General features: G+C 34.8%; 2 protein-coding genes across 6 annotated transcripts in view; both read left to right on the forward strand.

The window, feature by feature from the left end:
- The window catches only part of LOC131930454 (DDB1- and CUL4-associated factor 17), a gene marked incomplete at its 5' end in the record, with an annotated part of 28485 nt that extends 26575 nt beyond the window's left edge, over positions 1–1910 (forward strand). The window contains one exon of the mRNA XM_059286945.1: positions 1617–1910. Within this exon, the coding sequence (XP_059142928.1) occupies positions 1617–1778 (162 nt within the window). The remainder of the gene's footprint in view (positions 1–1616) is intronic.
- A 2842-nt stretch (positions 1911–4752) lies between these two features.
- Positions 4753–25322, forward strand: part of LOC131930455 (nitrilase and fragile histidine triad fusion protein NitFhit) — a 32096-nt gene continuing 11526 nt past the window's right edge. Inside the window, exons 1-8 of one of the 5 annotated variants that reach the window (XM_059286947.1) lie at positions 4753–4822; positions 6749–7052; positions 11959–12114; positions 14891–15100; positions 17286–17396; positions 19838–19939; positions 22200–22374; positions 22876–22995. In XM_059286947.1, coding sequence (XP_059142930.1) covers positions 6804–7052; positions 11959–12114; positions 14891–15100; positions 17286–17396; positions 19838–19939; positions 22200–22374; positions 22876–22995 — 1123 coding nt within the window. In that variant the 5' untranslated portion in view covers positions 4753–4822; positions 6749–6803. Of the gene's footprint in view, positions 4823–4881; positions 4959–6351; positions 6616–6748; positions 7053–11958; positions 12115–14890; positions 15101–17285; positions 17397–19837; positions 19940–22199; positions 22375–22875; positions 22996–25322 lie in introns of those variants that run through there. The other 4 variants (XM_059286951.1, XM_059286950.1, XM_059286946.1 and 1 more) reach the window with 4 other exon arrangements.

Below are 25322 nucleotides of genomic sequence, written 5' to 3' on the forward strand. Positions count from 1 at the left end.
TGACAATACTGCTATCATTTCAAACCAATAGTTACATTTTGGCTCACTGTTGACAATACTGCTATCATTTCAAACCAATAGTTACATTTTGGCTCACTGTTGACAATACTGCTATCATTTCAAACCAATAGTTACATTTTGGCTCACTGTTGACAATACTGCTATCATTTCAAACCAATAGTTACATTTTGGCTCACTGTTGACAATACTGCTATCATTTCAAACCAATAGTTACATTTTGGCTCACTGTTGACAATACTGCTATCATTTCAAACCAATAGTTACATTTTGGCTCACTGTTGACAATACTGCTATCATTTCAAACCAATAGTTACATTTTGGCTCACTGTTGACAATACTGCTATCATTTCAAATCAATAGTTACATTTTGGCCATTCTCTAGTGGTCACTTGCATATTTAAACTACTGTGGTCATTGCGGAGCAAAGTTAATCATAAGTTCATAACCATCAAAGACTTTTACTAGTTATTTCCCAGCTATGGCCTCTTTTGTTACATCGCAGAAAGGCATCTGCACTTTTAAGTCATCAGATTTACTCTGAACAACAGCCAGAAAAGAAAAGTTAACATTACTTTTCTGTTGATGATGCAATAAAAACATAATTTTTACATTACTAACCTGAGTAACCTGAAAACAAATTCACTTTCTTGAAAACTATTTCACATATTTTGAACATTAATGTAATTAAGGCTTCCATCATTTTATTTGTTATATGCATTTTATCATATACATTTCATATAAAATGCTATTTAAAAACTGTAGTTTAACTCATTCATTTAGTATATCTCAAAAAAAAATCCAAATGACTCTAAAAAAAGGTTAAAATTGACTAAAATCTTCCTAAATAATATCAATATTTTACTGTGAGATCATTTGTCTGTGAGATCATTTGTCTGCCTATACTCCATAGATTTACACTGTACACTTATATCTCTGACAATACTATACTCCATAAAGCTACATGTATATCTCTGACAATACTATACTCCATAAAGTTACATGTATATTTCTGACAATTCTATACTCCATAAAGTTACATGTATATCTCTGACAATACTATACTCCATAAAGTTACATGTATATTTCTGACAATTCTATACTCCATAAAGTTACATGTATATCTCTGACAATACTATACTCCATAAAGTTACATGTATATTTCTGACAATTCTATACTCCATAAAGTTACATGTATATCTCTGACAATACTATACTCCATAAAGTTACATGTATATTTCTGACAATACTATACTCCATAAAGTTACATTTATATCTCTGACAATACTATACTCCATAAAGTTACATGTATATTTCTGACAATTCTATACTCCATAAAGTTACATGTATATCTCTGACAATACTATTTAAAACTGTAATAAAAAAACTAAGAGATGAGTGGGTTGTGATTCTACTTTACAATTGTCAAGATTTTTGTGGAGATTATCCATGAGAAATGAGAATGAAATAACTATCAGCATCGACTTGTTTACTGTTATCAATCTGGGGTTAAGTAGTCATCTAGTCTTTATTAGAATTTGCTAGGTGGCTTTTCTTAATCAATCAAGTACAATTGATTTCTTTGATTTTGGTTTTAGGTCCTAGAGCGTTCTGTATGTTTTTATTTTGACACTGTGACGCATGTGATCAAGAGATATGATGGCAGATTTGAATGCCAAGTTTTTAAACTTCAACCTAAGCTAGACATGGCTGATGAATGGAAGGGGAACAAACTGTGTACAAAAGAAAGAAACAGATAACAGAGCTCTAAGTTTTAAACTAACCAGGTTGAAAGTATTATCCAATCTTAAGGGCAGCCTAAATATTCAATTCTTTTAGCAGCTTTTAATACATTCATATTTTGACTGAAAATTAAATGTATTTTATATAAACCTTGTTTTAGTTTGATATTATTCTAATGGACTCTGTATCTAACTGTGTTTTTGAAAAGCTGTGGAATGTGCAGATGGTGTAGGGATGAGGGAAAAACTTGTTTCAATTCTCTTCTAGAGTACACACTCACAAATATATATATATATTCTAGAGTACACACTCACAAATATATATATATATTCTAGAGTACACACTCACAAATATATATATATTCTAGAGTACGCACTCACAAATATATATATATTCATTGTGGGAGTGACAAGATAGTGACTCCGTTGGGGGGGGGGGGGGGGGGGAAATTGATGCCAATGATTTGATATAGGCTCTCTGTTTTTCTCAAATTTCAACCTCTACTTTTCATCCATCGATTTGATGGTGGTTTTTGTACAAAACAAATAGGCCTACTAATATACTATGGCAGTACACCACTTCAGGAAAGATTTTTTTTAAAGAAAATAAACAGGAAATCGCATAGCGGATGGTGCTTCACCCCAGACCCCCTTCCAGGATATTGTCCATTCCCCATTCCCCACTGCTTTGCCCGGGTTTAGGAAATATATTACCTTTCAAATTAACCCTATCCAAACCCAACCAAAAACAAATGTAAACATAACATAAACACAAACAAAAACTCAAATATAAACACAATACAAAACAAACTAAAAAACAAATGCATATGAAAACCTTAAGGCTAAGATAAACAATAACGCAGAACATAAACACAAATTTAAATGCAAACGCACAGTACTCACAATATAGCCTGGGGCGCCAAATCATGACAATAATACCCCATTTTATCCATAGTCTATTCAACTCACTTAAACAAATGTAGGCGCCATAGCAACCTGCCGGGGGGGGGGGGGGGGGGGGGGGGGGGGGCTGGCAGACATGCCTGATTCAATTTAGTGAACAACTATAATACTTGTTACTGCCATCTCAAAATAATTACCCATGTGAAATAACTTATCGAATGGACAAAGCTGATTCATTGCCTTAATTGCTTCAAAAGCAGTTAAAACCTGGTTATTTTATTATTTTTTGGCTTATAACGGATGTTTAACCTGGTTATTTTATTATTTTTTGGCTTATAACGGATGTTTGGCCAACAAAAGTTCTCTATTGGTTGACCACATGATTTATTTCTTCCTATTCTGGAATCTCAAGATTTTTTCAAACATTATCTATTATAAATTTATAATATTGTTGGAACCTAATAGAAATAACAAATTTATCATTAAAGCTATTGTAACACATATGGTTACCAGCCAAGGGGGGATAACAAATAAAGTTTTAATTCATTGAGTTGCAACCCCTGTGGGGCCGTAGCCCTGTTGATGTAGTTTTTTTTCATGCTCTTGTGAGCGATTTTACCTGTGTCCTATGTCATGGGACTATGGGTAGTTTCGTGCCTAGCCGTGTCAGTCACACGCAAGGCTGCTGTCTGTGGACACGGTGACGGTACCAAGATGTAGACCTAATGAAGGTAGTGTGGTTATATAAATTATGTTTATTGTTAGAATACTTATTTGTGTATTCCTGCTAGTGCTGCATGTGCACACTAGTTAGGTTGAGTATTTATTTAAGTATTTATTGTTGTACTACTTATTGGTACTTGTTGGCAGTACTATGTACTGACCGCAACACAGAGGCGTAGCGACCCTTCCCAGTGCCCGGGAACAAACTTTTCGATTTGCACCCCCCCCCCCCTCAAACTTTCGATTTGCACCCCCCCCCAAACTTTCGATTTCCACCCCTCTCAACCTTTCAATTTATTTTTCCAACCCATTTTGGCGCCCCCTAAGGTCGGCGCCCGGGGACATATGTCCCCCCCCCCCCCTCGCTACGCTACTGCCGCAACATTTTATTGTACCCGTGTATGTTTGTAGCCTACACATGGTGTTATCATGAATGTAACTTTTTCTTTACATTAGTTTTAGGGCTACAGTTTTTGTTTCTCTGTGAGTATTTTGCTGTTCTTCTTGTATTCAACTGTAATCGTCATACTACTGTTGTGCTGCATCGCCTTCATGGCTTGATGTAGTGAATAAGGCCAGTACGTGACAACAACTGTCGGTGTCAGTGTGTCCTAAATCTCAGGGTCAGCCCGTCCCACAACACCTCAGTGGGTAAAAGCATCCCCACTGAGTGAGGGTTACACTATAGCCAAAAGATAAAAAGGCATTATAACCGCAGTAAACTTGACAATCAGCAACTTTGGCTCTGATAGTCAACTGAATCTCACAAATATTTCCTGTGTATTTGAAAATATAACACATTACTTCTCTGGTTGTGTAATTAAATATATGTTTTTACATTAGAATTACAGTCTCAAAATAAAATTATAATAATAAATTCAGTATAGTCAGAATTTTTTTTTTAAATTTGATGATAAAATGTGACAGAGAGAAAGTTGATGATAAAATGTGACAGAGAGAAAGTTGATGATAAAATGTGACTGAGAGAAAGTTGATGATAAAATGTGACAGAGAGAAAGTTGATGATAAAATGTGACAGAGTGAAAGTTGATGATAACATGTGACAGAGAGAAAGTTGATGATAAAATGTGACAGAGAGAAAGTTGATGATAAAATGTGACAGAAAGAAAGAATAGCACACCTGGACTCTTATGTATTAAGATAGGCAATATCTAGGCCTATATATTATATAGCATATTATATACAGAGTTTCTTCCAGGCACCTCTTCGCCTGTAATGTATAATGAAATAATGTAGATAGAGATCTAGTAGTATTAGTATTACGGATTACATTAGGCCTTTTAAAGCTTGTTTGCGATTTTACCGTAAAGCGACGTAAACGGGAATTCCCATTATAACACGCTATTAATGATTGACCAAGCATTTTGTCACTGCTGATCATCTTCTTTCGATTTAAAACGTGTTTGAAATTAAAGGTTATAAATAGGGCCTATTAACTATTAACTCAATTCAATAAGGCATAAGGCCATTTGAAAGAGGGATCTAGATCACACAGATCTATATCACTATATCTAGATCTAGTCATTATAGTTTATTTTACCTATTTTAGCAGTAATCTAGTGCATTCCTTATTAATATTATTAATTTAATGTTAAATTTAATACTACTAGATCTATTACGATCTTGATCTAGAGCTAGATCTATTACTAGAATCTATTAGATCTAGACTAGTACTATTAGAATCTAGAGGATCTAGACCTAGATATCTAGATCTAGAATCTAATCTAGATCTAGTATTATTTTAGGTATTACTAGACTGAGACTTATTGAAACTATATTCGTTTTTTTTTTTAAAATAGGGCCTAGATCTAGATCTACAATCTACATAGTACATAATAACATGTCTAGATCTAGAAAGATCTACTTTTATTTGCCATAAAATAGTTTGGGGCCTAAGTATTCTAGACATTTCTAGACCTAATCTAGATCTAGGCCCTAGACCTAGATATCTGATTATTACTATCTATAACACTACAGTATAATATAGTATAGTTAAGTATAGTACTATAGAGTATAATAAAACAAGTTAATTAAAAAGTCTAGTGACAATTTTAGCGCAATTTCCTTATTTTATCTAAAAATAGCTCTGTCGTAGCGTAAATCAAGAGCAGGGTTAGTAAAACCATTGGTTAGTTATTAAAACGTTTTTTATTAAAAAAAAATTTCAGTATTTTACATGTTTTATTTACAATAGAGTTACATGACTAAAAACCATTGCGAGCCTAGCTACTGAACGTGATGAAGAAGCCATAGAACGTGATGGTGCAGCTATTGAACGTGATGACGCGTGTGGTGTGGTTGGAAAAAATGCCTACTAATTCGGTCCAAATTTTAATTAATTCAAAAAAATTTTTGTGACCGAACGAAAGGATATTTTTGAAAACTTTCTTCGGCAATATTGTTCTAAATTATGGCAGGAATCGATTGGTAAATGTTTCAAGTCGCTAAGTGGTCTGGTTGCCGAGATATGGGCCAAAAACTGCTTTTTTCTGAGGTTTTTTGGCTTTTCCAGGAAATCCATGAAAGAAACCCGGAATTTTTATAGCCTATGTTCATCCTCGTAACTTGCTTAACATAATTGCTTTTGGAACTAGTCATCGATATTGCTTCGTTGAGGAGGAGATACGACTTAAAGCTGCGGACACCCATCCATCCATCCATCCATCCATTCATCCATTCATACATTCATACATCCAGAAATGATGAATGGAAATTGCGCTAAAAAAGGGTAATCTATCGTTTTAGGTACGTAAAATCGCCCGCGACTAGTAATGTGAAAAACAGGTGACTCCTTACATTTTAATAATTATTTCACATTTTGGGGAGGATTTATGTTTTAAAAAATACAAAAATGTTTCCTTGTTTCATTTATGTACCTGTTTTTAAACAATTGAATTAAAACTTTTCAGTAATAAATGAAGACTAGCGATGTTTCCAACAGATGCAACATTGCTCATTTACTTTAGCAGCCATCTTGTTAAAGTTTTATTTTTATAGACTTATAGCGCGAGATTCAGGCGGAAGTCACTCTATTTTACAAATGGCTGCTGTTTATATAGCAAATCTTGCTTGCAGACACTGCTGTTTAAAGTTAATTTCTGGCCTATATTGATATATTTAGCCATTGATTTAGGTTTATTATTCATTTATCTATAATATTTGACACAAACATATCACAATATACTTCTATTACAGCCTTGGTAATGAGGTAACGTTTTTGTACATTAATAGCCGCGGGTGATTTTACGTACCCAAAACGATAGATTACCAAAAAAAGTAACACCTAGATCTAGATCTAAGCCTAAATAAAGTTAATTACTTTTGCTTTGTTTCTATTTTAGCTAATCAATCTTGTAACCTGAACTCTATTGGGAGAAAAAGATTTTCCTCGTCTTTATGAATATCTTTTGGAAATTAAATCTTCTTAATTTAGTTCGAATCAGCCAAGCATTTTATTCTGGCCGTCAAATGTTTTCAAAAATGTCCTCTCTTAGTCGTGGTAATTCATCAACTAACTTAAAAACTAGTGATGTGACAAAAAAAGCAGTGATTGGTGTATGTCAGATGAATTCAACATCTCTGAAGGTAGATAATTTACAAACCATCTTGGATCTTGTAGGAACAGCAAGTGCAAGAGGTGCTCAAGTAGGTCTCTCAAATCTTTCTCAAACTTAACATTCTTTCAAATCTTTCTCAAATTTGAAATTCTTTCACATCTAAATTTAATAATAATATGCTAAATTATTCAAAATATATTTTTGAAGTGTCAATTATATATTATGTTAAACAATAGGGGTCATCCATTTATGACAACCATACTGGGGGGGGGGGGGTCTGGTCCCGATGTAAACGTCCACATGCGGAATCAAACCACAAAATACTTTCATTACAGCTGATAGTTTTAAAAAATGTAGATTATACATTAAATCAGCATTTCTCGTAGTAAGTGTATCAGTAATGTAGCTGTATACCGCCCACCTAAGGAAAAAGCTTTTTTTTTAATGCCGGGGGGGGGGGGGGGAGATGGGGCAGTGCCCAGGCTATTTTCTAAAACAATTCATGGTATTTCCAGTTTATTTTTAAACATTTCAAACGATTGTAACTAAATCATAGTAGGCCTACATCATTATTTTGTGTCTAAGCTTAAGATGATGTAGATCTAGTCTTTTTTTTTTCTCAAGTAAAACACTCAAAACAAACATTTAAATATCAGCGCATGTTTAATGTGCTCACTTGGTCAGGTATGTAGGGCTAACAGTCAGCAAGACCACAAAAAGGGGAGAGGCTGTTTGTTATGGAAACACATGCAGCGTAAAGTTGAGTAAAATTAATACAATGGCGTCACATTAATAAGCCGAATATACCCAAACCCATATAGTCATTGATAGCTAGACATGCACAATTGACATTAAAAAATTCAGTCTACAGCATCTTTAAGTTAAAAAAAAAAATTATGACTGCCTGCAATCTCTGACCCTTTATGAAAAACATTGGTTAAAAATGCATTTAAAATTGAGAGACAGGGTACACAGTATCCCAGGGGGAATCACTCTCTCAATAAAGAACAATTTTAGATAGTCTTAGCACATTCACTTTGGTAAGTTTACAATTTTAGATAGTCTTAGCACATTCACTTTGGTAAGTTTACAATTTCAGATAGTCTTAGCATATTCACTTTGGTAAGTTTACAATTTCAGATAGTCTTAGCACATTCACTTTGGTAAGTTTACAATTTCAGATAGTCTTAGCACATTCACTTTGGTAAGTTTACAATTTCAGATAGTCTTAGCATATTCACTTTGGTAAGTTTACAATTTCAGATAGTCTTAGCATATTCACTTTGGTAAGTTTACAATTTCAGATAGTCTTAGCATATTCACTTTGGTAAGTTTACAATTTCAGATAGTCTTAGCATATTCACTTGTTAAGTTTACAATTTTAGATAGTCTTAGCACATTCACTTTGGTAAGTTTACAATTTCAGATAGTCTTAGCATATTCACTTTGGTAAGTTTACAATTTCAGATAGTCTTAGCACATTCACTTGGTAAGTTTACAATTTCAGATAGTCTTAGCACATTCACTTGGTAAGTTTACAATTTCAGATAGTCTTAGCACATTCACTTTGGTAAGTTTACAATTTCAGATAGTCTTAGCATATTCACTTTGGTAAGTTTACAATTTTAGATAGTCTTAGCACATTCACTTTGGTAAGTTTACAATTTCAGATAGTCTTAGCACATTCACTTTGGTAAGTTTACAATTTCAGATAGTCTTAGCATATTCACTTTGGTAAGTTTACAATTTTAGATAGTCTTAGCACATTCACTTTGGTAAGTTTACAATTTCAGATAGTCTTAGCATATTCACTTTGGTAAGTTTACAATTTCAGATAGTCTTAGCACATTCACTTTGGTAAGTTTACAATTTCAGATAGTCTTAGCATATTCACTTTGGTAAGTTTACAATTTTAGATAGTCTTAGCACATTCACTTTGGTAAGTTTACAATTTTAGATAGTCTTAGCATATTCACTTGGTAAGTTTACAATTTTAGATAGTCTTAGCATATTCACTTGGTAAGTTTACAATTTTAGATAGTCTTAGCACATTCACTTTGGTAAGTTTACAATTTTAGATAGTCTTAGCATATTCACTTGGTAAGTTTACAATTTTAGATAGTCTTAGCATATTCACTTGGTAAGTTTACAATTTTAGATAGTCTTAGCATATTCACTTGGTAAGTTTACAATTTTAGATAGTCTTAGCATATTCACTTGGTAAGTTTACAATTTCAGATAGTCTTAGCATATTCACTTTGGTAAGTTTACAATTTCAGATAGTCTTAGCATATTCACTTTGGTAAGTTTACAATTTTAGATAGTCTTAGCATATTCACTTGGTAAGTTTACAATTTTAGATAGTCTTAGCATATTCACTTGGTAAGTTTACAATTTTAGATAGTCTTAGCATATTCACTTGGTAAGTTTACAATTTTAGATAGTCTTAGCATATTCACTTGGTAAGTTTACAATTTCAGATAGTCTTAGCATATTCACTTGGTAAGTTTACAATTTTAGATAGTCTTAGCACATTCACTTGGTAAGTTTACAATTTTAGATAGTCTAAGCATATTCACTTTGGTAAGTTTACAATTTCAGATAGTCTTAGCACATTCACTTTGGTAAGTTTACAATTTCAGATAGTCTTAGCATATTCACTTTGGTAAGTTTACAATTTCAGATAGTCTTAGCATATTCACTTTGGTAAGTTTACAATTTTAGATAGTCTTAGCACATTCACTTTGGTAAGTTTACAATTTCAGATAGTCTTAGCATATTCACTTTGGTAAGTTTACAATTTCAGATAGTCTTAGCACATTCACTTGGTAAGTTTACAATTTCAGATAGTCTTAGCATATTCACTTTGGTAAGTTTACAATTTCAGATAGTCTTAGCATATTCACTTTGGTAAGTTTACAATTTCAGATAGTCTTAGCATATTCACTTTGGTAAGTTTACAATTTCAGATAGTCTTAGCATATTCACTTTGGTAAGTTTACAATTTCAGATAGTCTTAGCATATTCACTTTGGTAAGTTTACAATTTCAGATAGTCTTAGCATATTCACTTTGGTAAGTTTACAATTTTAGATAGTCTTAGCATATTCACTTTGGTAAGTTTACAATTTTAGATAGTCTTAGCATATTCACTTTGGTAAGTTTACAATTTCAGATAGTCTTAGCATATTCACTTTGGTAAGTTTACAATTTCAGATAGTCTTAGCATATTCACTTTGGTAAGTTTACAATTTTAGATAGTCTTAGCATATTCACTTTGGTAAGTTTACAATTTCAGATAGTCTTAGCATATTCACTTGGTAAGTTTACAATTTTAGATAGTCTTAGCACATTCACTTTGGTAAGTTTACAATTTCAGATAGTCTTTGCATATTCACTTTGGTAAGTTTACAATTTCAGATAGTCTTAGCACATTCACTTTGGTAAGTTTACAATTTTAGATAGTCTTAGCATATTCACTTTGGTAAGTTTACAATTTCAGATAGTCTTAGCATATTCACTTTGGTAAGTTTACAATTTCAGATAGTCTTAGCATATTCACTTTGGTAAGTTTACAATTTCAGATAGTCTTAGCACATTCACTTTGGTAAGTTTACAATTTCAGATAGTCTTAGCATATTCACTTTGGTAAGTTTACAATTTCAGATAGTCTTAGCACATTCACTTTGGTAAGTTTACAATTTTAGATAGTCTTAGCATATTCACTTTGGTAAGTTTACAATTTTAGATAGTCTTAGCACATTCACTTGGTAAGTTTACAATTTTAGATAGGCTTAGCACATTCTCTTGGTAAGTTTACAATTTTAGATAGGCTTAGCACATTCACTTGGTAAGTTTACAATTTTAGATAGGCTTAGCACATTCACTTGGTAAGTTTACAATTTCAGATAGTCTTAGCACATTCACTTTGGTAAGTTTACAATTTTAGATAGTCTTAGCATATTCACTTTGGTAAGTTTACAATTTTAGATAGTCTTAGCATATTCACTTTGGTAAGTTTACAATTTCAGATAGTCTTAGCACATTCACTTTGGTAAGTTTACAATTTTAGATAGTCTTAGCATATTCACTTTGGTAAGTTTACAATTTTAGATAGTCTTAGCATATTCACTTCGGTAAGTTTACAATTTTAGATAGTCTTAGCACATTCACTTGGTAAGTTTACAATTTTAAATAGGCTTAGCACATTCACTTGGTAAGTTTACAATTTTAGATAGTCTTAGCACATTCACTTGGTAAGTTTACAATTTTAAATAGGCTTAGCACATTCACTTGGTAAGTTTACAATTTTAGATAGTCTTAGCACATTCACTTGGTAAGTTTACAATTTTAGATAGTCTTAGCACATTCACTTGGTAAGTTTACATGCCTTAGACATACAGACATTTAGGCCTAGTAATAGATGTTGCTGAAAGTATCAAATCCCTATATTACATTATCAGTTGATGTACACATTGCATGTAAATGAATTAGTAATTTTGCAGCATGTTTTGAGAGGTCTACTAAATTATGGTGGACGTCCACAGTGGGGGTTGGGGGTCGTCAAAAGTAAAAGGGGGGGGGGGGGGGCTAAAATTCCAAATGTTTGCGGGCGTCATAAATGGATAATCCCAAGCTCTAATTGGAACTACTTTGAAATATTAAATGTGCAGCATATCTATTATGACAGATGAAATGTGCAGCATATCTATTATGACAGATGAAATGTGCAACATATCTATTATGACAGATGAAATGTGCAGCATATCTATTATGACAGATGAAATGTGCAGCATATCTATTATGACAGATGAAATGTGCAGCATATCTATTATGACAGATGAAATGTGCAGCATATCTATTATGACAGATGAATTGTGCAGCATATGAAATGTGCAGCATATCTATTATGACAGATGAAATGTGCAGCCTATCTATTATGACAGATGAAATGTGCAGCCTATCTATTATGACAGATATTTGATGTATCTACAGATGGTGTTCCTGCCCGAAGCCTGTGATTACATTGGTGAATCAAAAAATCAGTCGATTGAGTATTCAGAGACTCTCGATGGAAACTTCATCCATCAGCTACAAAAAGCTGCCATTCGAAACAAAGTCTGGCTCTCAGTGGGAGGCTATCACCAAAAAGTATTTATTTCATCTTTTTTTAAGGCCATTGTGAAAAAAGATTTTTTACTAGTTAGTGTCTAAGTGAAGAGTAGTTAGGTTAGGATTAAAGTAATCTAGGTATGTGTTAGTCACAAGATGATGCTTTTACTAAGGCCTACTATTAGGTCACTTTATAGCTTCATCGTCTCATCATCTTTTCCTTAGAGTGCCAAGACTAGATGTTGAGTTCATCAATTTCAGATGAATGAGTAGTATGGTCAGCACTAAAAATATAACTTCCCACTGTAAACACAACTTCCCACTGTAAACACAACTTCCAACTATAAACACACAACTTACCACTCTGTAAACACAACTTCCCACTGTAAACACAACTTCCAACTATAAACACACAACTTACCACTCTGTAAACACAACTTCAAACACTGTAAACACAACTTCCAACACTGTAAACACAACTTATCACTGTAAACACAACTTCCCACTGTAAACACAACTTCCCACTCTGTAAACATAACTTCCCACTCTGTAAACATAACTTCCAACTGTAAACACAACTTATCACTGTAAACACAACTTCCAACTATAAACACAACTTCCAACTATAAACACAACTTCCAACTATAAACACAACTTCCAACTATAAACACACAACTTACCACTCTGTAAACACAACTTCCAACACTGTAAACACAACTTCCAACACTGTAAACACAACTTATCACTGTAAACACAACTTCCAACTGTAAACACACAACTTACCATTCTGTAAACACAACTTCCCACTCTGTAAACGAAACTTGTTACTCTGTAAACACAACCTCCCACACTGTAAACATAACTTACCACTGTGTAAACACAACTTCCAACTGTTAACACACAACTTACCATTCTGTAAACACAACCTCCCACACTGTAAACATAACTTACAACTTTGTAAACACAACTTACCACTTTGTAAACACAACTTTCAACTGTAAACACAACTTACCACTCTGTAAACACAACTTCCCACTCTGTAAACACAACTTTCCACTCTGTAAACACAACTTCCATCTGTAAACACAACTTACCACTCTGTAAACACAACTTCTCACTCTGTAAACACAACTTCCCACTGTAAACACAACTTCCCACTCTGTAAACACAACTTACCTCTCTGTAAACACAACTTCCCACTCCACTCTGTAAACACAACTTCACACTGTAAACAACTTACCACTGTGTAAACACAACTTTCCACACTGTAAACACAGCTTCCCACTGTAAACACAACTTACCACTCTGTAAACACAAATTCACACTGTAAACATAACTTCCCACTCTGTAAACACAACTTCCCACTCTGTAAACACATAACTTCCCACTCTGTAAACATAACTTCCAACACTATAAACACAACTTCCAACTATAAACACAACTTCCAACTATAAACATACAACTTCCAACTATAAACACACAACTTACCACTCTGTAAACACAACTTCCAACACTGTAAACACAACTTCCAACACTATAAACACAACTTCCAACTATAAACACAACTTCCAACTATAAACATACAACTTCCAACTATAAACACACAACTTACCACTCTGTAAACACAACTTCCAACACTATAAACACAACTTCCAACTATAAACACAACTTCCAACTATAAACATACAACTTCCAACTATAAACACACAACTTACCACTCTGTAAACACAACTTCCAACACTGTAAACACAACTTCCAACACTGTAAACACAACTTATCACTGTAAACACAACTTCCCACTGTAAACACACAACTTACCACTGTGTAAACACAACTTCCAACTGTAAACACACAACTTACCATTCTGTAAACACAACTTCCCACTCTGTAAACAAAACTTGTTACTCTGTAAACACAACCTCCCACACTGTAAACATAACTTACCACTGTGTAAACACAACTTCCAACTGTAAACACACAACTTACCATTCTGTAAACACAACCTCCCACACTGTAAACATAACTTACCACTTTGTAAACACAACTTCCCACTCTGTAAATACAACTTGTTACTCTGTAAACACAACCTCCCACACTGTAAACATAACTTACCACTTTGTAAACACAACTATCAACTGTAAACACAACTTACCACTCTGTAAACACAACTTCCCACTCTGTAAACACAACTTTCCACTCTGTAAACACAACTTCCAACTGTAAACACAACTTACCACTCTGTAAACACAACTTCTCACTCTGTAAACACAACTTCCCACTGTAAACACAACTTCCCACTCTGTAAACACAACTTACCTCTCTGTAAACACAACTTCCCACTCCACTCTGTAAACACAACTTCCCACTGTAAACAACTTACCACTGTGTAAACACAACTTTCCACACTGTAAACACAACTTCTCACTGTAAACACAACTTCCCTGTCTGTAACCACAACTTCTCACTGTAAACACAAATTCTCACTGTAAACACAACTTTCCACTCTGTAAACACAACTTCCCACTGTAAACACACAACTTACAACTCTGTAAACACAACTTCTCACTGTAAACACAACTTCCCTGTCTGTAACCACAACTTCTCACTGTAAACACAACTTACCACTCTTTAAACACAACTTACCTCTCTGTAAACACAACTTCCCACTGTAAACACACAACTTTCCACTCTGTAAACACAACTTACCTCTCTGTAAACACAACTTACCTCTCTGTAAACACAACTTACCACTGTAAACACAACTGTTGTGTACCCATTGAAACTTGTAATGTGAACTACAGTACCATCTCAACAGGGAGCCTACAGTGAAGAGAAACCAAAGCTGCTCAACACCCATCTAATCATTGATGACGGAGGGAAAATTGTAGCTATTTATGATAAGACACATCTTTTTGACTTGGACATTGCAGGCAAAGTTCGACTATGTGAGAGTGACTATGTTATACCGGGCTCTAAAATTGTTGCACCTGTTTCTACACCTGTTGGTAGGGTTGGACTGGCAACTGTATCCTTTACGTCTGCTAGTTGGAGCTGATTGGTTAGGGTTTGAGTTAGTGGGGTTAGGGTTAGGGTTTGTGTTAGTGGGGTTAGGGTTAGGGTTTGTGTTAGTGGGGTTAGGGGTAGGGTTTGTGTTAGTGGGGTTAGGGTTAGGGTTTGTGTTAGTGGGGTTAGGGTTAGGGTTTGTGTTAGTGGGGTTAGGGTTAGGGTTTGTGTTAGTGGGGTTAGGGTTAGGGTTTGTGTTAGTGGGGTTAGGGTTAGGGTTTGAGTTAGTGGGGTTAGGGTTAGGGTTTGAGTTAGTGGGGTTAGGGTTTGTGTTAGTGGGGTTAGGGTTAGGGTTTGAGTTAGTGGGGTTAGGGTTAGGGTTTGTGTTAGTGGGGTTAGGGTTAGGGTTTGAGTTAAGGGGGTAAGGGTTAGGGTTTGTGTTAGTGGGGTTAGGGTTTGTGTTAGTAGGGTTAGGGTTAGGGTTTGAGTTAGTGGGGTTAGGGTTAGGGTTTGAGTTAGTGGGGTTAGGGTTTGAGCTAGTGCGGTTAGGGTTAGGGTTTGAGTTAGTGGGCCGCTTTTTACTTTCTTGTATACAGAGTACAGAGGAAGTATTTTAATCGTATCAAAATCAGATACCTAGACATTTTATATAATAACAACAACGTCAATGTTTCATACTTTGCCTGAAAACTCCAGGGATTGTATACATTACCCAGGAATTCTATATTTATATGCATAGAATGACTGCTTTTTATATTTTGTGATTAACATGTATAAATCTCTATGAATTTTTTCAAATGTGTAGTTCCCTCTCTGGTAACACTAACCATAGGTACCGGTTACACTAACCATAGGTACCGGTTACACTGGCTATTCTGGTGACTTTTAGCTCTCATCTCTTTACAAAAGGCTACCTGGTTTTTTAATTAGATATTTATCTCTGGGTAGCGGCATTTAAAACTGTCCGGAGGAGGGGGGGGGGGATGATACTGTTTTTTCTATATTTTCTTATGAATTACTTTTTTCAATTTCGTTCGGAGGTGTAAGGGGAAGAAACGGTAGAGATGCCTGAAGAAAATGTATATACCTACGGAAAGTGAGTAATGAAATGAATTGTAATTCAGCTTTTAAAAAATTCATTAGCGGAAACTTAGGAAAAGAAACATTTTATTGATCAAGAGCATTGGAATGAAACATTAAGATTATGAAAAAAAAAGGGGTTTTGTTTCATGTACTGTCTATGTTTATACTTGTTTAAAAAAACAAAGACTACCAATACCCTATTAGAAAAATTAAAACCAAATTATATACAGTATTAGTAAACACAATACCATATTAAATGCACTCGCTGATTAAGAGACTTAAAATTAAGAGACTTAAAAGATTTAGCTAAAAACCCGGCTGTTCAATGGTAGTTATGTTGTTTTTGTCTTTTTAAAACACTTATTTCGGCAGAGCATTAAAAAACAGGTGAACTCTACTTCACCTGCCCTGTGTCCCGCCAAGTCCCGATAGGCAACTTTATCATTCACATATAAAAAAACAAATTGAAAAAAAATATATTTAAGATTGATTTTGTGTACCGTACCACCCGCATGGTATCAATTACAAAATCATCTCAGCTATTTAGACACTATAGTTATTTTGGAAACTAAAAGGGTTACTTAGGAAACTTAACTTACGTGAATAAGCCCTATTCTTTCAAATTACATTGTATTACAAGTTAGCCAATTCCATAGCTAAACAAACAAAGATTTCAATAAAATAATTAAGACCTGAAATAGTTTAGTATAGAAATTTATTATTGGAATAGATTCTAGATCTAGGTAGGATCTAGATAGGTCTAAGTCTAGTTTTTCTGTAGTTCTAGATCATCTAGATCTAGAATCTCTAGATCTAGAATATCTAGATCCAGATCTAGAATCCTAATAGTTAAAGTAAATTTTTAAAGTTTAGTACATGGGCTTTTATATATTAGGATACATAAAAAAATCTTGGTATTTTATCAAGTTTTATTGCTCTATTTAATTTAACCTGAAAAAGTGATATATTTAATTTAACCAATAGAAATGCTCTATTTAACCAATAGAAGTACTATATTTAACCAATAGAAGTACTATATTTAACCAATTGAAGTGCTCTGTTTAACCAATACAAGTACTCTATTTAACCAATAGAAATACTCTATTTAATTTAACCTGTAAAAGTGCTATGATGTGAGATTCCCAGAGCTGTCCCTGGCTTTAGTGCAACAGGGTGCCCAAATCATCACTTACCCATCAGCTTTCACTCAGACAACTGGAATGGCACACTGGGAGGTAATTATCATTCTATACTTTTTGTACTTGTAAGTATAAAAACTATACTATAAGGAAAGGAGTATAGATGTATGAAAGAAATGAAAGCTTTATTTAAACTTTCAGAGCCTTCTGAGGGCAAGATGTATGAAAGCTTTATTTAAACTTCCAGAGCCTTCTGAGGGCCAGATGTATGAAAGAAATGAAAGCTTTATTTAAACTTCCAGAGCCTTCTGAGGGCAAGATGTATGAAAGAAATGAAAGCTTTATTTAAACTTCCAGAGCCTTCTGAGGGCCAGATGTATGAAAGAAATGAAAGCTTTATTTAAACTTCCAGAGCCTTCTGATGGCAAGATGTATGAAAGAAATGAAAGCTTTATTTAAACTTCCAGAGCCTTCTGAGGGCCAGATGTATGAAAGAAATGAAAGCTTTATTTAAACTTCCAGAGCCTTCTGAGGGCCAGATGTATGAAAGCTTTATTTAAACTTCCAGAGCCTTCTGATGGCCAGATGTATGAAAGAAATGAAAGCTTTATTTAAACTTCCAGAGCCTTCTGAGGGCCAGATGTATGAAAGCTTTATTTAAACTTCCAGAGCCTTCTGATGGCAAGATGTATGAAAGAAATGAAAGCTTTATTTAAACTTCCAGAGCCTTCTGAGGGCCAGATGTATGAAAGAAATGAAAGCTTATTTAAATTTCCAGAGCCTTCTGAGGGCAAGATGTATGAAAGAAATGAAAGCTTATTTAAATTTCCAGAGCCTTCTGAGGGCAAGATGTATGAAAGAAATGAAAGCTTTATTTAAACTTCCAGAGCCTTCTGAGGGCAAGATGTATGAAAGCTTTATTTAAACTTCCAGAGCCTTCTGAGGGCAAGATGTATGAAAGAAATGAAAGCTTTATTTAAACTTCCAGAGCCTTCTGAGGGCAAGATGTATGAAAGCTTTATTTAAACTTCCAGAGCCTTCTGAGGGCAAGATGTATGAAAGAAATGAAAGCTTTATTTAAACTTCCAGAGCCTTCTGAGGGCAAGATGTATGAAAGAAATGAAAGCTTTATTTAAACTTCCAGAGCCTTCTGAGGGCAAGATGTATGAAAGCTTTATTTAAACTTCCAGAGCCTTCTGATGGCAAGATGTATGAAAGAAATGAAAGCTTTATTTAAACTTCCAGAGCCTTCTGAGGGCCAGATGTATGAAAGAAATGAAAGCTTTATTTAAACTTCCAGAGCCTTCTGAGGGCAAGATGTATGAAAGAAATGAAAGCTTTATTTAAATTTCCAGAGCCTTCTGAGGGCAAGATGTATGAAAGCTTTATTTAAACTTCCAGAGCCTTCTGAGGGCAAGATGTATGAAAGAAATGAAAGCTTTATTTAAACTTCCAGAGCCTTCTGAGGGCAAGATGTATGAAAGCTTTATTTAAACTTCCAGAGCCTTCTGAGGGCAAGATGTATGAAAGAAATGAAAGCTTTATTTAAACTTCCAGAGCCTTCTGAGGGCAAGATGTATGAAAGAAATGAAAGCTTTATTTAAACTTCCAGAGCCTTCTGAGGGCAAGATGTATGAAAGCTTTATTTAAACTTCCAGAGCCTTCTGAGGGCAAGATGTATGAAAGAAATGAAAGCTTTATTTAAACTTCCAGAGCCTTCTGAGGGCAAGATGTATGAAAGCTTTATTTAAACTTCCAGAGCCTTCTGAGGGCAAGATGTATGAAAGAAATGAAAGCTTTATTTAAACTTCCAGAGCCTTCTGAGGGCAAGATGTATGAAAGAAATGAAAGCTTTATTTAAACTTCCAGAGCCTTCTGAGGGCAAGATGTATGAAAGCTTTATTTAAACTTCCAGAGCCTTCTGAGGGCAAGATGTATGAAAGAAATGAAAGCTTTATTTAAACTTCCAGAGCCTTCTGAGGGCAAGATGTATGAAAGCTTTATTTAAACTTCCAGAGCCTTCTGAGGGCAAGATGTATGAAAGAAATGAAAGCTTTATTTAAACTTCCAGAGCCTTCTGAGGGCAAGATGTATGAAAGAAATGAAAGCTTTATTTAAACTTCCAGAGCCTTCTGAGGGCAAGATGTATGAAAGCTTTATTTAAACTTCCAGAGCCTTCTGAGGGCAAGATGTATGAAAGAAATGAAAGCTTTATTTAAACTTCCAGAGCCTTCTGAGGGCAAGATGTATGAAAGAAATGAAAGCTTATTTAAATTTCCAGAGCCTTCTGAGGGCAAGATGTATGAAAGAAATGAAAGCTTATTTAAATTTCCAGAGCCTTCTGAGGGCAAGATGTATGAAAGCTTTATTTAAACTTCCAGAGCCTTCTGAGGGCCAGATGTATGAAAGAAATGAAAGCTTTATTTAAACTTCCAGAGCCTTCTGAGGGCAAGATGTATGAAAGAAATGAAAGCTTTATTTAAACTTCCAGAGCCTTCTGAGGGCAAGATGTATGAAAGCTTTATTTAAACTTCCAGAGCCTTCTGAGGGCGAGAGCCATTGAAAGCCAGTGTTACGTGGTTGCAGCTGCACAGACAGGCAAGCACAATTCAAAACGCTCGTCCTATGGACATGCTATGGTAAACATCACATTCAATGGTCTAAATTTTAACATTCACACAGGCAAGCACAATTCTAAACGCTCGTCCTATGGACATGCTATGGTAAACATCACATCACATTCAATGGTCTAAATTTTAACATTCACACAGGCAAGCACAATTCTAAACGCTCGTCCTATGGACATGCTATGGTAAACATCACATCACATTCAATGGTCTAAATTTTAAAATCAGTCTTGTAAATATTCGTATACAGATTTAATTATATTTACATTAAGCATTCTATATAATCATTAAATGGTGTAAGTATTTGCGTAAACCTTAAATGTTGTCTATATTCACACAAACTGAATATATTTACATAAAATGTATATATTCACTTTAAATATTGAATATATTCATATTAAATTGTCTACATATTCACATCAAATTGTGTATATATTCACATTAAATGGCATATAAGTTAACATAAAATGGTATATATTTTCACATTATATTCAATATTGTATAAATGTAAATATTTACATAATTTTTTTTTATATATTCACATTAAATGTATGTTAACATTCAATGTTGAATCCTTATATACACATTAAAAATATTTATTTGTGTTTTAATTCCAGCCAATACTAATGGTAGTCTAGGAAAATACATGAAGCTGGGCATAGAAAATACAGGCAGTTGGGGGCATAGAAAATACAGGCAGTTGGGGGCATAGAAAATACAGGCAGTTGGGGGCATAGAAAATACAGGCAGTTGGGGGCATAGAAAATACAGGCAGTTGGGGGCATAGAAAATACAGGCAGTTGGGGGCATAGAAAATACAGGCAGTTGGGGGCATAGAAAATACAGGCAGTTGGGGGCATAGAAAATACAGGCAGTTGGGGGCATAGAAAATACAGGCAGTTGGGGGCATAGAAAATACAGGCAGTTGGGGGCATAGAAAATATAGGCAGTTGGGGGCATAGAAAATACAGGCAGTTGGGGGCATAGAAAATACAGGCAGTTGGGGGCATAGAAAATACAGGCAGTTGGGGGCATAGAAAATACAGGCAGTTGGGGGCATAGAAAATACAGGCAGTTGGGGGCATAGAAAATATAGGCAGTTGGGCATAGATCAAGCTCCAATCCAATAATTTTTTAAATAAAAGTGAACATAAGAAAGTTAGGTATATGTTTCAAATTAAAAGCTCTCTATACAAAAGTAAATTGGGGAAATAACTATTGAAGTGGTTCTGAGTCATGTCAATGTTTTAAAATTAACTAAGGCAACTTCTCGATTAGTTACCATAGCAACCAACATTTTTTAAACTGTTAATTTTGCTACATCATTTAAAAATATCTGTTCTAATATTTTTTTCTGTCCATTTACTAACCCAAAGCCTGATGTGTTGAAATGTCTGTGAAGGTTGTTGACCCATGGGGTGCCTAATGTGTTGAAATGTCTGTGAAGGTTGTTGACCCATGGGGTGCCTAATGTGTTGAAATGTCTGTGAAGGTTGTTGACCCATGGGGTGCCTAATGTGTTGAAATGTCTGTGAAGGTTGTTGACCCATGGGGTGCCTAATGTGTTGAAATGTCTGTGAAGGTTGTTGACCCATGGGGTGCCTAATGTGTTGAAATGTCTGTGAAGGTTGTTGACCCATGGAGTGCCATGCCTAATGTGTTGAAATGTCTGTGAAGGTTGTTGACCCATGGGGTGCCGAATGTGTTGAAATGTCTGTGAAGGTTGTTGACCCATGGGGTGCCGAATGTGTTGAAATGTCTGTGAAGGTTGTTGACCCATGGAGTGCCATGCCTAATGTGTTGAAATGTCTGTGAAGGTTGTTGACCCATGGGGTGCCTAATGTGTTGAAATGTCTGTGAAGGTTGTTGACCCATGGGGTGCCTAATGTGTTGAAATGTCTGTGAAGGTTGTTGACCCATGGGGTGCCTAATGTGTTGAAATGTCTGTGAAGGTTGTTGACCCATGGGGTGCCTAATGTGTTGAAATGTCTGTGAAGGTTGTTGACCCATGGGGTGCCTAATGTGTTGAAATGTCTGTGAAGGTTGTTGACCCATGGGGTGCCTAATGTGTTGAAATGTCTGTGAAGGTTGTTGACCCATGGGGTGCCATGCCTAATGTGTTGAAATGTCTGTGAAGGTCGTTGACCCATGGGGTGCCTAATGTGTTGAAATGTCTGTGAAGGTTGTTGACCCATGGGGTGCCTAATGTGTTGAAATGTCTGTGAAGGTTGTTGACCCATGGGGTGCCTAATGTGTTGAAATGTCTGTGAAGGTCGTTGACCCATGGGGTGCCATTGTTGCCCAGTGCAGTGAAGGACCAGGTGTTTGTCTGGCTGAAATAGACCTGGATTATGTGGACAGAGTACGGAGTGATATGCCCGTATGGCAGCACCGTAGAACTGATTTATATGGAAGAGTTGTTGCCCTTGATACAGATGGATCAACCAGTAAGTCAGGCTTGGCCTAGTAGCTAGGGTCAAAGGTTAGGGTCAAAGGTCTGGTAGTTACTCTATAGTAGAGACAGGGTTCAAATGTTAGGGTCAAAGGTCTGGTAGCTACTCTATAGTAGAGACAGGGTTCAAAGGTTAGGGTCAAAGGTCTGGTAGCTACTCTATAGTAGAGACAGGGTTCAAAGGTTAGGGTCAAAGGTCTGGTAGCTACTCTATAGTAAAGACAGGGTTCAAAGGTTAGGGTCAAAGGTCTGGTAGCTACTCTATAGTAGAGACAGGGTTCAAAGGTTAGGGTCAAAGGTCTGGTAGCTACTCTATAGTAGAGACAGGGTTCAAAGGTTAGGGTCAAAGGTCTGGTAGCTACTCTATAGACTTATAGATGGTCAAAGATTTGCTAACTTACAGATAATCTTGCTTTAAATGTGGTTTATATGAAGGTTATGTTCAAAGATTTGTTTGAAGTCCTAAATGTTATGTGATTTGTTCTAACCATCCCAGTTTCCCCTGATGATGACCCAACGTACCAGTTTGGCCATGTTCGTATCACGTCCACTCAAGTCTTTTATCGCACGCGACTCAGCATAGCATTTGTCAACATCAAGCCTGTGCTGCCAGGCCGTATCCTTATACCACCAATTTAAACCCTTACATAAACCACCAATTTAAACCCTTACATAAACCACAAATTTAAACCCTTACATAAACCACAAATTTAAACCCTTACATAAACCACCAATTTAAACCCTTACATAAAGCACCAATTTAAACCCTTACATAAAGCACCAATTTAAACCCTTACATAAAGCACCAAATTTAAACCTTTACATAAACCACCAATTTAAACCCTTACATATACCACCAATTTAAACCCTTACATAAAGCACCAATTTAAACCCTTACATAAACCACCAAATTTAAACCCTTACATAAACCACCAACTTAAACCCTTACATAAACCACCAATTTAAACCCTTACATAAACCACCAATTTAAACCCTTACATAAACCACCAATTTAAACCCTTACATAAAGCACCAATTTAAACCCTTACATATACCACCAATTTAAACCCTTACATAAACCACCAAATTAAACCCTTACACATACCACCAAATTAAACCCTTACATAAACCACCAATTTAAACCTTTACATATACCACTAATTTAAACCATTACATATAACACCAATTTAAACCCTTACATAAACCACCAATTTAAACCCTTACATAAACCACCAAATTTAAACCCTTACATAAAGCACCAATTTAAACCCTTACATAAACCACCAAATTTAAACCCTTACATAAACCACCAATTTAAACCCTTACATAAACCACCAATTTAAACCCTTACATAAACCACCAATTTAAACCCTTACATAAAGCACCAATTTAAACCCTTACATATACCACCAATTTAAACCCTTACATAAACCACCAAATTAAACCCTTACGTATACCACCAAATTAAACCCTTACGTAAATCACCAATTTAAACCTTTACATATACCACCAATTTAAACCATTACATATAACACCAATTTAAACCCTTACATAAACCATCAATTTAAACCCTTACATAAACCACCAATTTAAACCCTTACATAAACCACCAATTTAAACCCTTACATAAACCACCAATTTAAATTCTTACATAAACCACCAAATTTAAACCCTTACATAAAGCACCAATTTAAACCCTTACATAAACCACCAATTTAAACCCTTACATAAATCACCAATTTAAACCCTTACATAAACCACCAATTTAAAACCTTACATAAACCACCAATTTAAACCCTTACATAAACCACCAATTTAAACCCTTACATAAACCACCAATTTAAACCCTTACATAAACCACCAATTTAAACCCTAACATAAACCACCAATTTAAACCCTTACATAAACCACCAATTTAAACCCTTACATAAACCACCAATTTAAACCCTTACATAAACCACCAATTTAAACCCTTACATAAAGCACCAATTTAAACCCTTACATAAAGCACCAATTTAAACCCTTACATAAAGCACCAAATTTAAACCTTTACATAAACCACCAATTTAAACCCTTACATAAACCACCAATTTAAACCCTGATATAAAGCACCAAATTTAAACCTTTACATAAACCACCAATTTAAACCCTTGCATATACCACCAATTTAAACCTTTACATATACCACCAAATTAAACCCTTACATATACCACCAAATTAAACCCTTACATATACCACCAAATTAAACCCTTACAGAAACCACCAATTTAAACCTTTACATATACCACTAATTTAAGCCCTTACATATAACACCAATTTAAACCCTTACATATACCACCAATTTAAACCCTTACATAAAGCACCAAATTTAAACCTTTACATAAACCACCAAATTTAAACCTTTACATAAACCACCAAATTTAAACCCTTACATAAACCAACAATTTAAACCCTTACATTAAGCACCAATTTAAACCCTTACATAAAGCACCAAATTTAAACCTTTACATAAACCACCAATTTAAAACCCTTGCATATACCACCAATTTAAACCTTTACATATACCACCAAATTAAACCCTTACATATACCACCAAATTAAACCCTTACATAAACCACCAATTTAAACCTTTATATATACCACTAATTTAAACCATTACATATAACACCAATTTAAACCCTTACATATACCACCAATTTAAATCCTTACATAAACCACCAATTTAAACCCTTACATAAAGCACCAATTTAAACCCTTACATAAAGCACCAAATTTAAACCTTTACATAAACCACCAAATTTAAACCCTTACATAAACCACCAATTTAAACCCTTACATTAAGCACCAATTTAAACCCTTACATAAAGCACCAAATTTAAACCTTTACATAAAGCACCAAATTTAAACCTTTACATAAACCACCAAATTTAAACCCTTACATAA

The sequence above is a fragment of the Physella acuta genome, unplaced genomic scaffold (genome assembly GCF_028476545.2).
Source record: "Physella acuta isolate Inbredline_101_S28 unplaced genomic scaffold, ASM2847654v3 ptg001779l, whole genome shotgun sequence".
In the NCBI taxonomy this organism is placed as follows: domain Eukaryota; kingdom Metazoa; phylum Mollusca; class Gastropoda; family Physidae; genus Physella; species Physella acuta.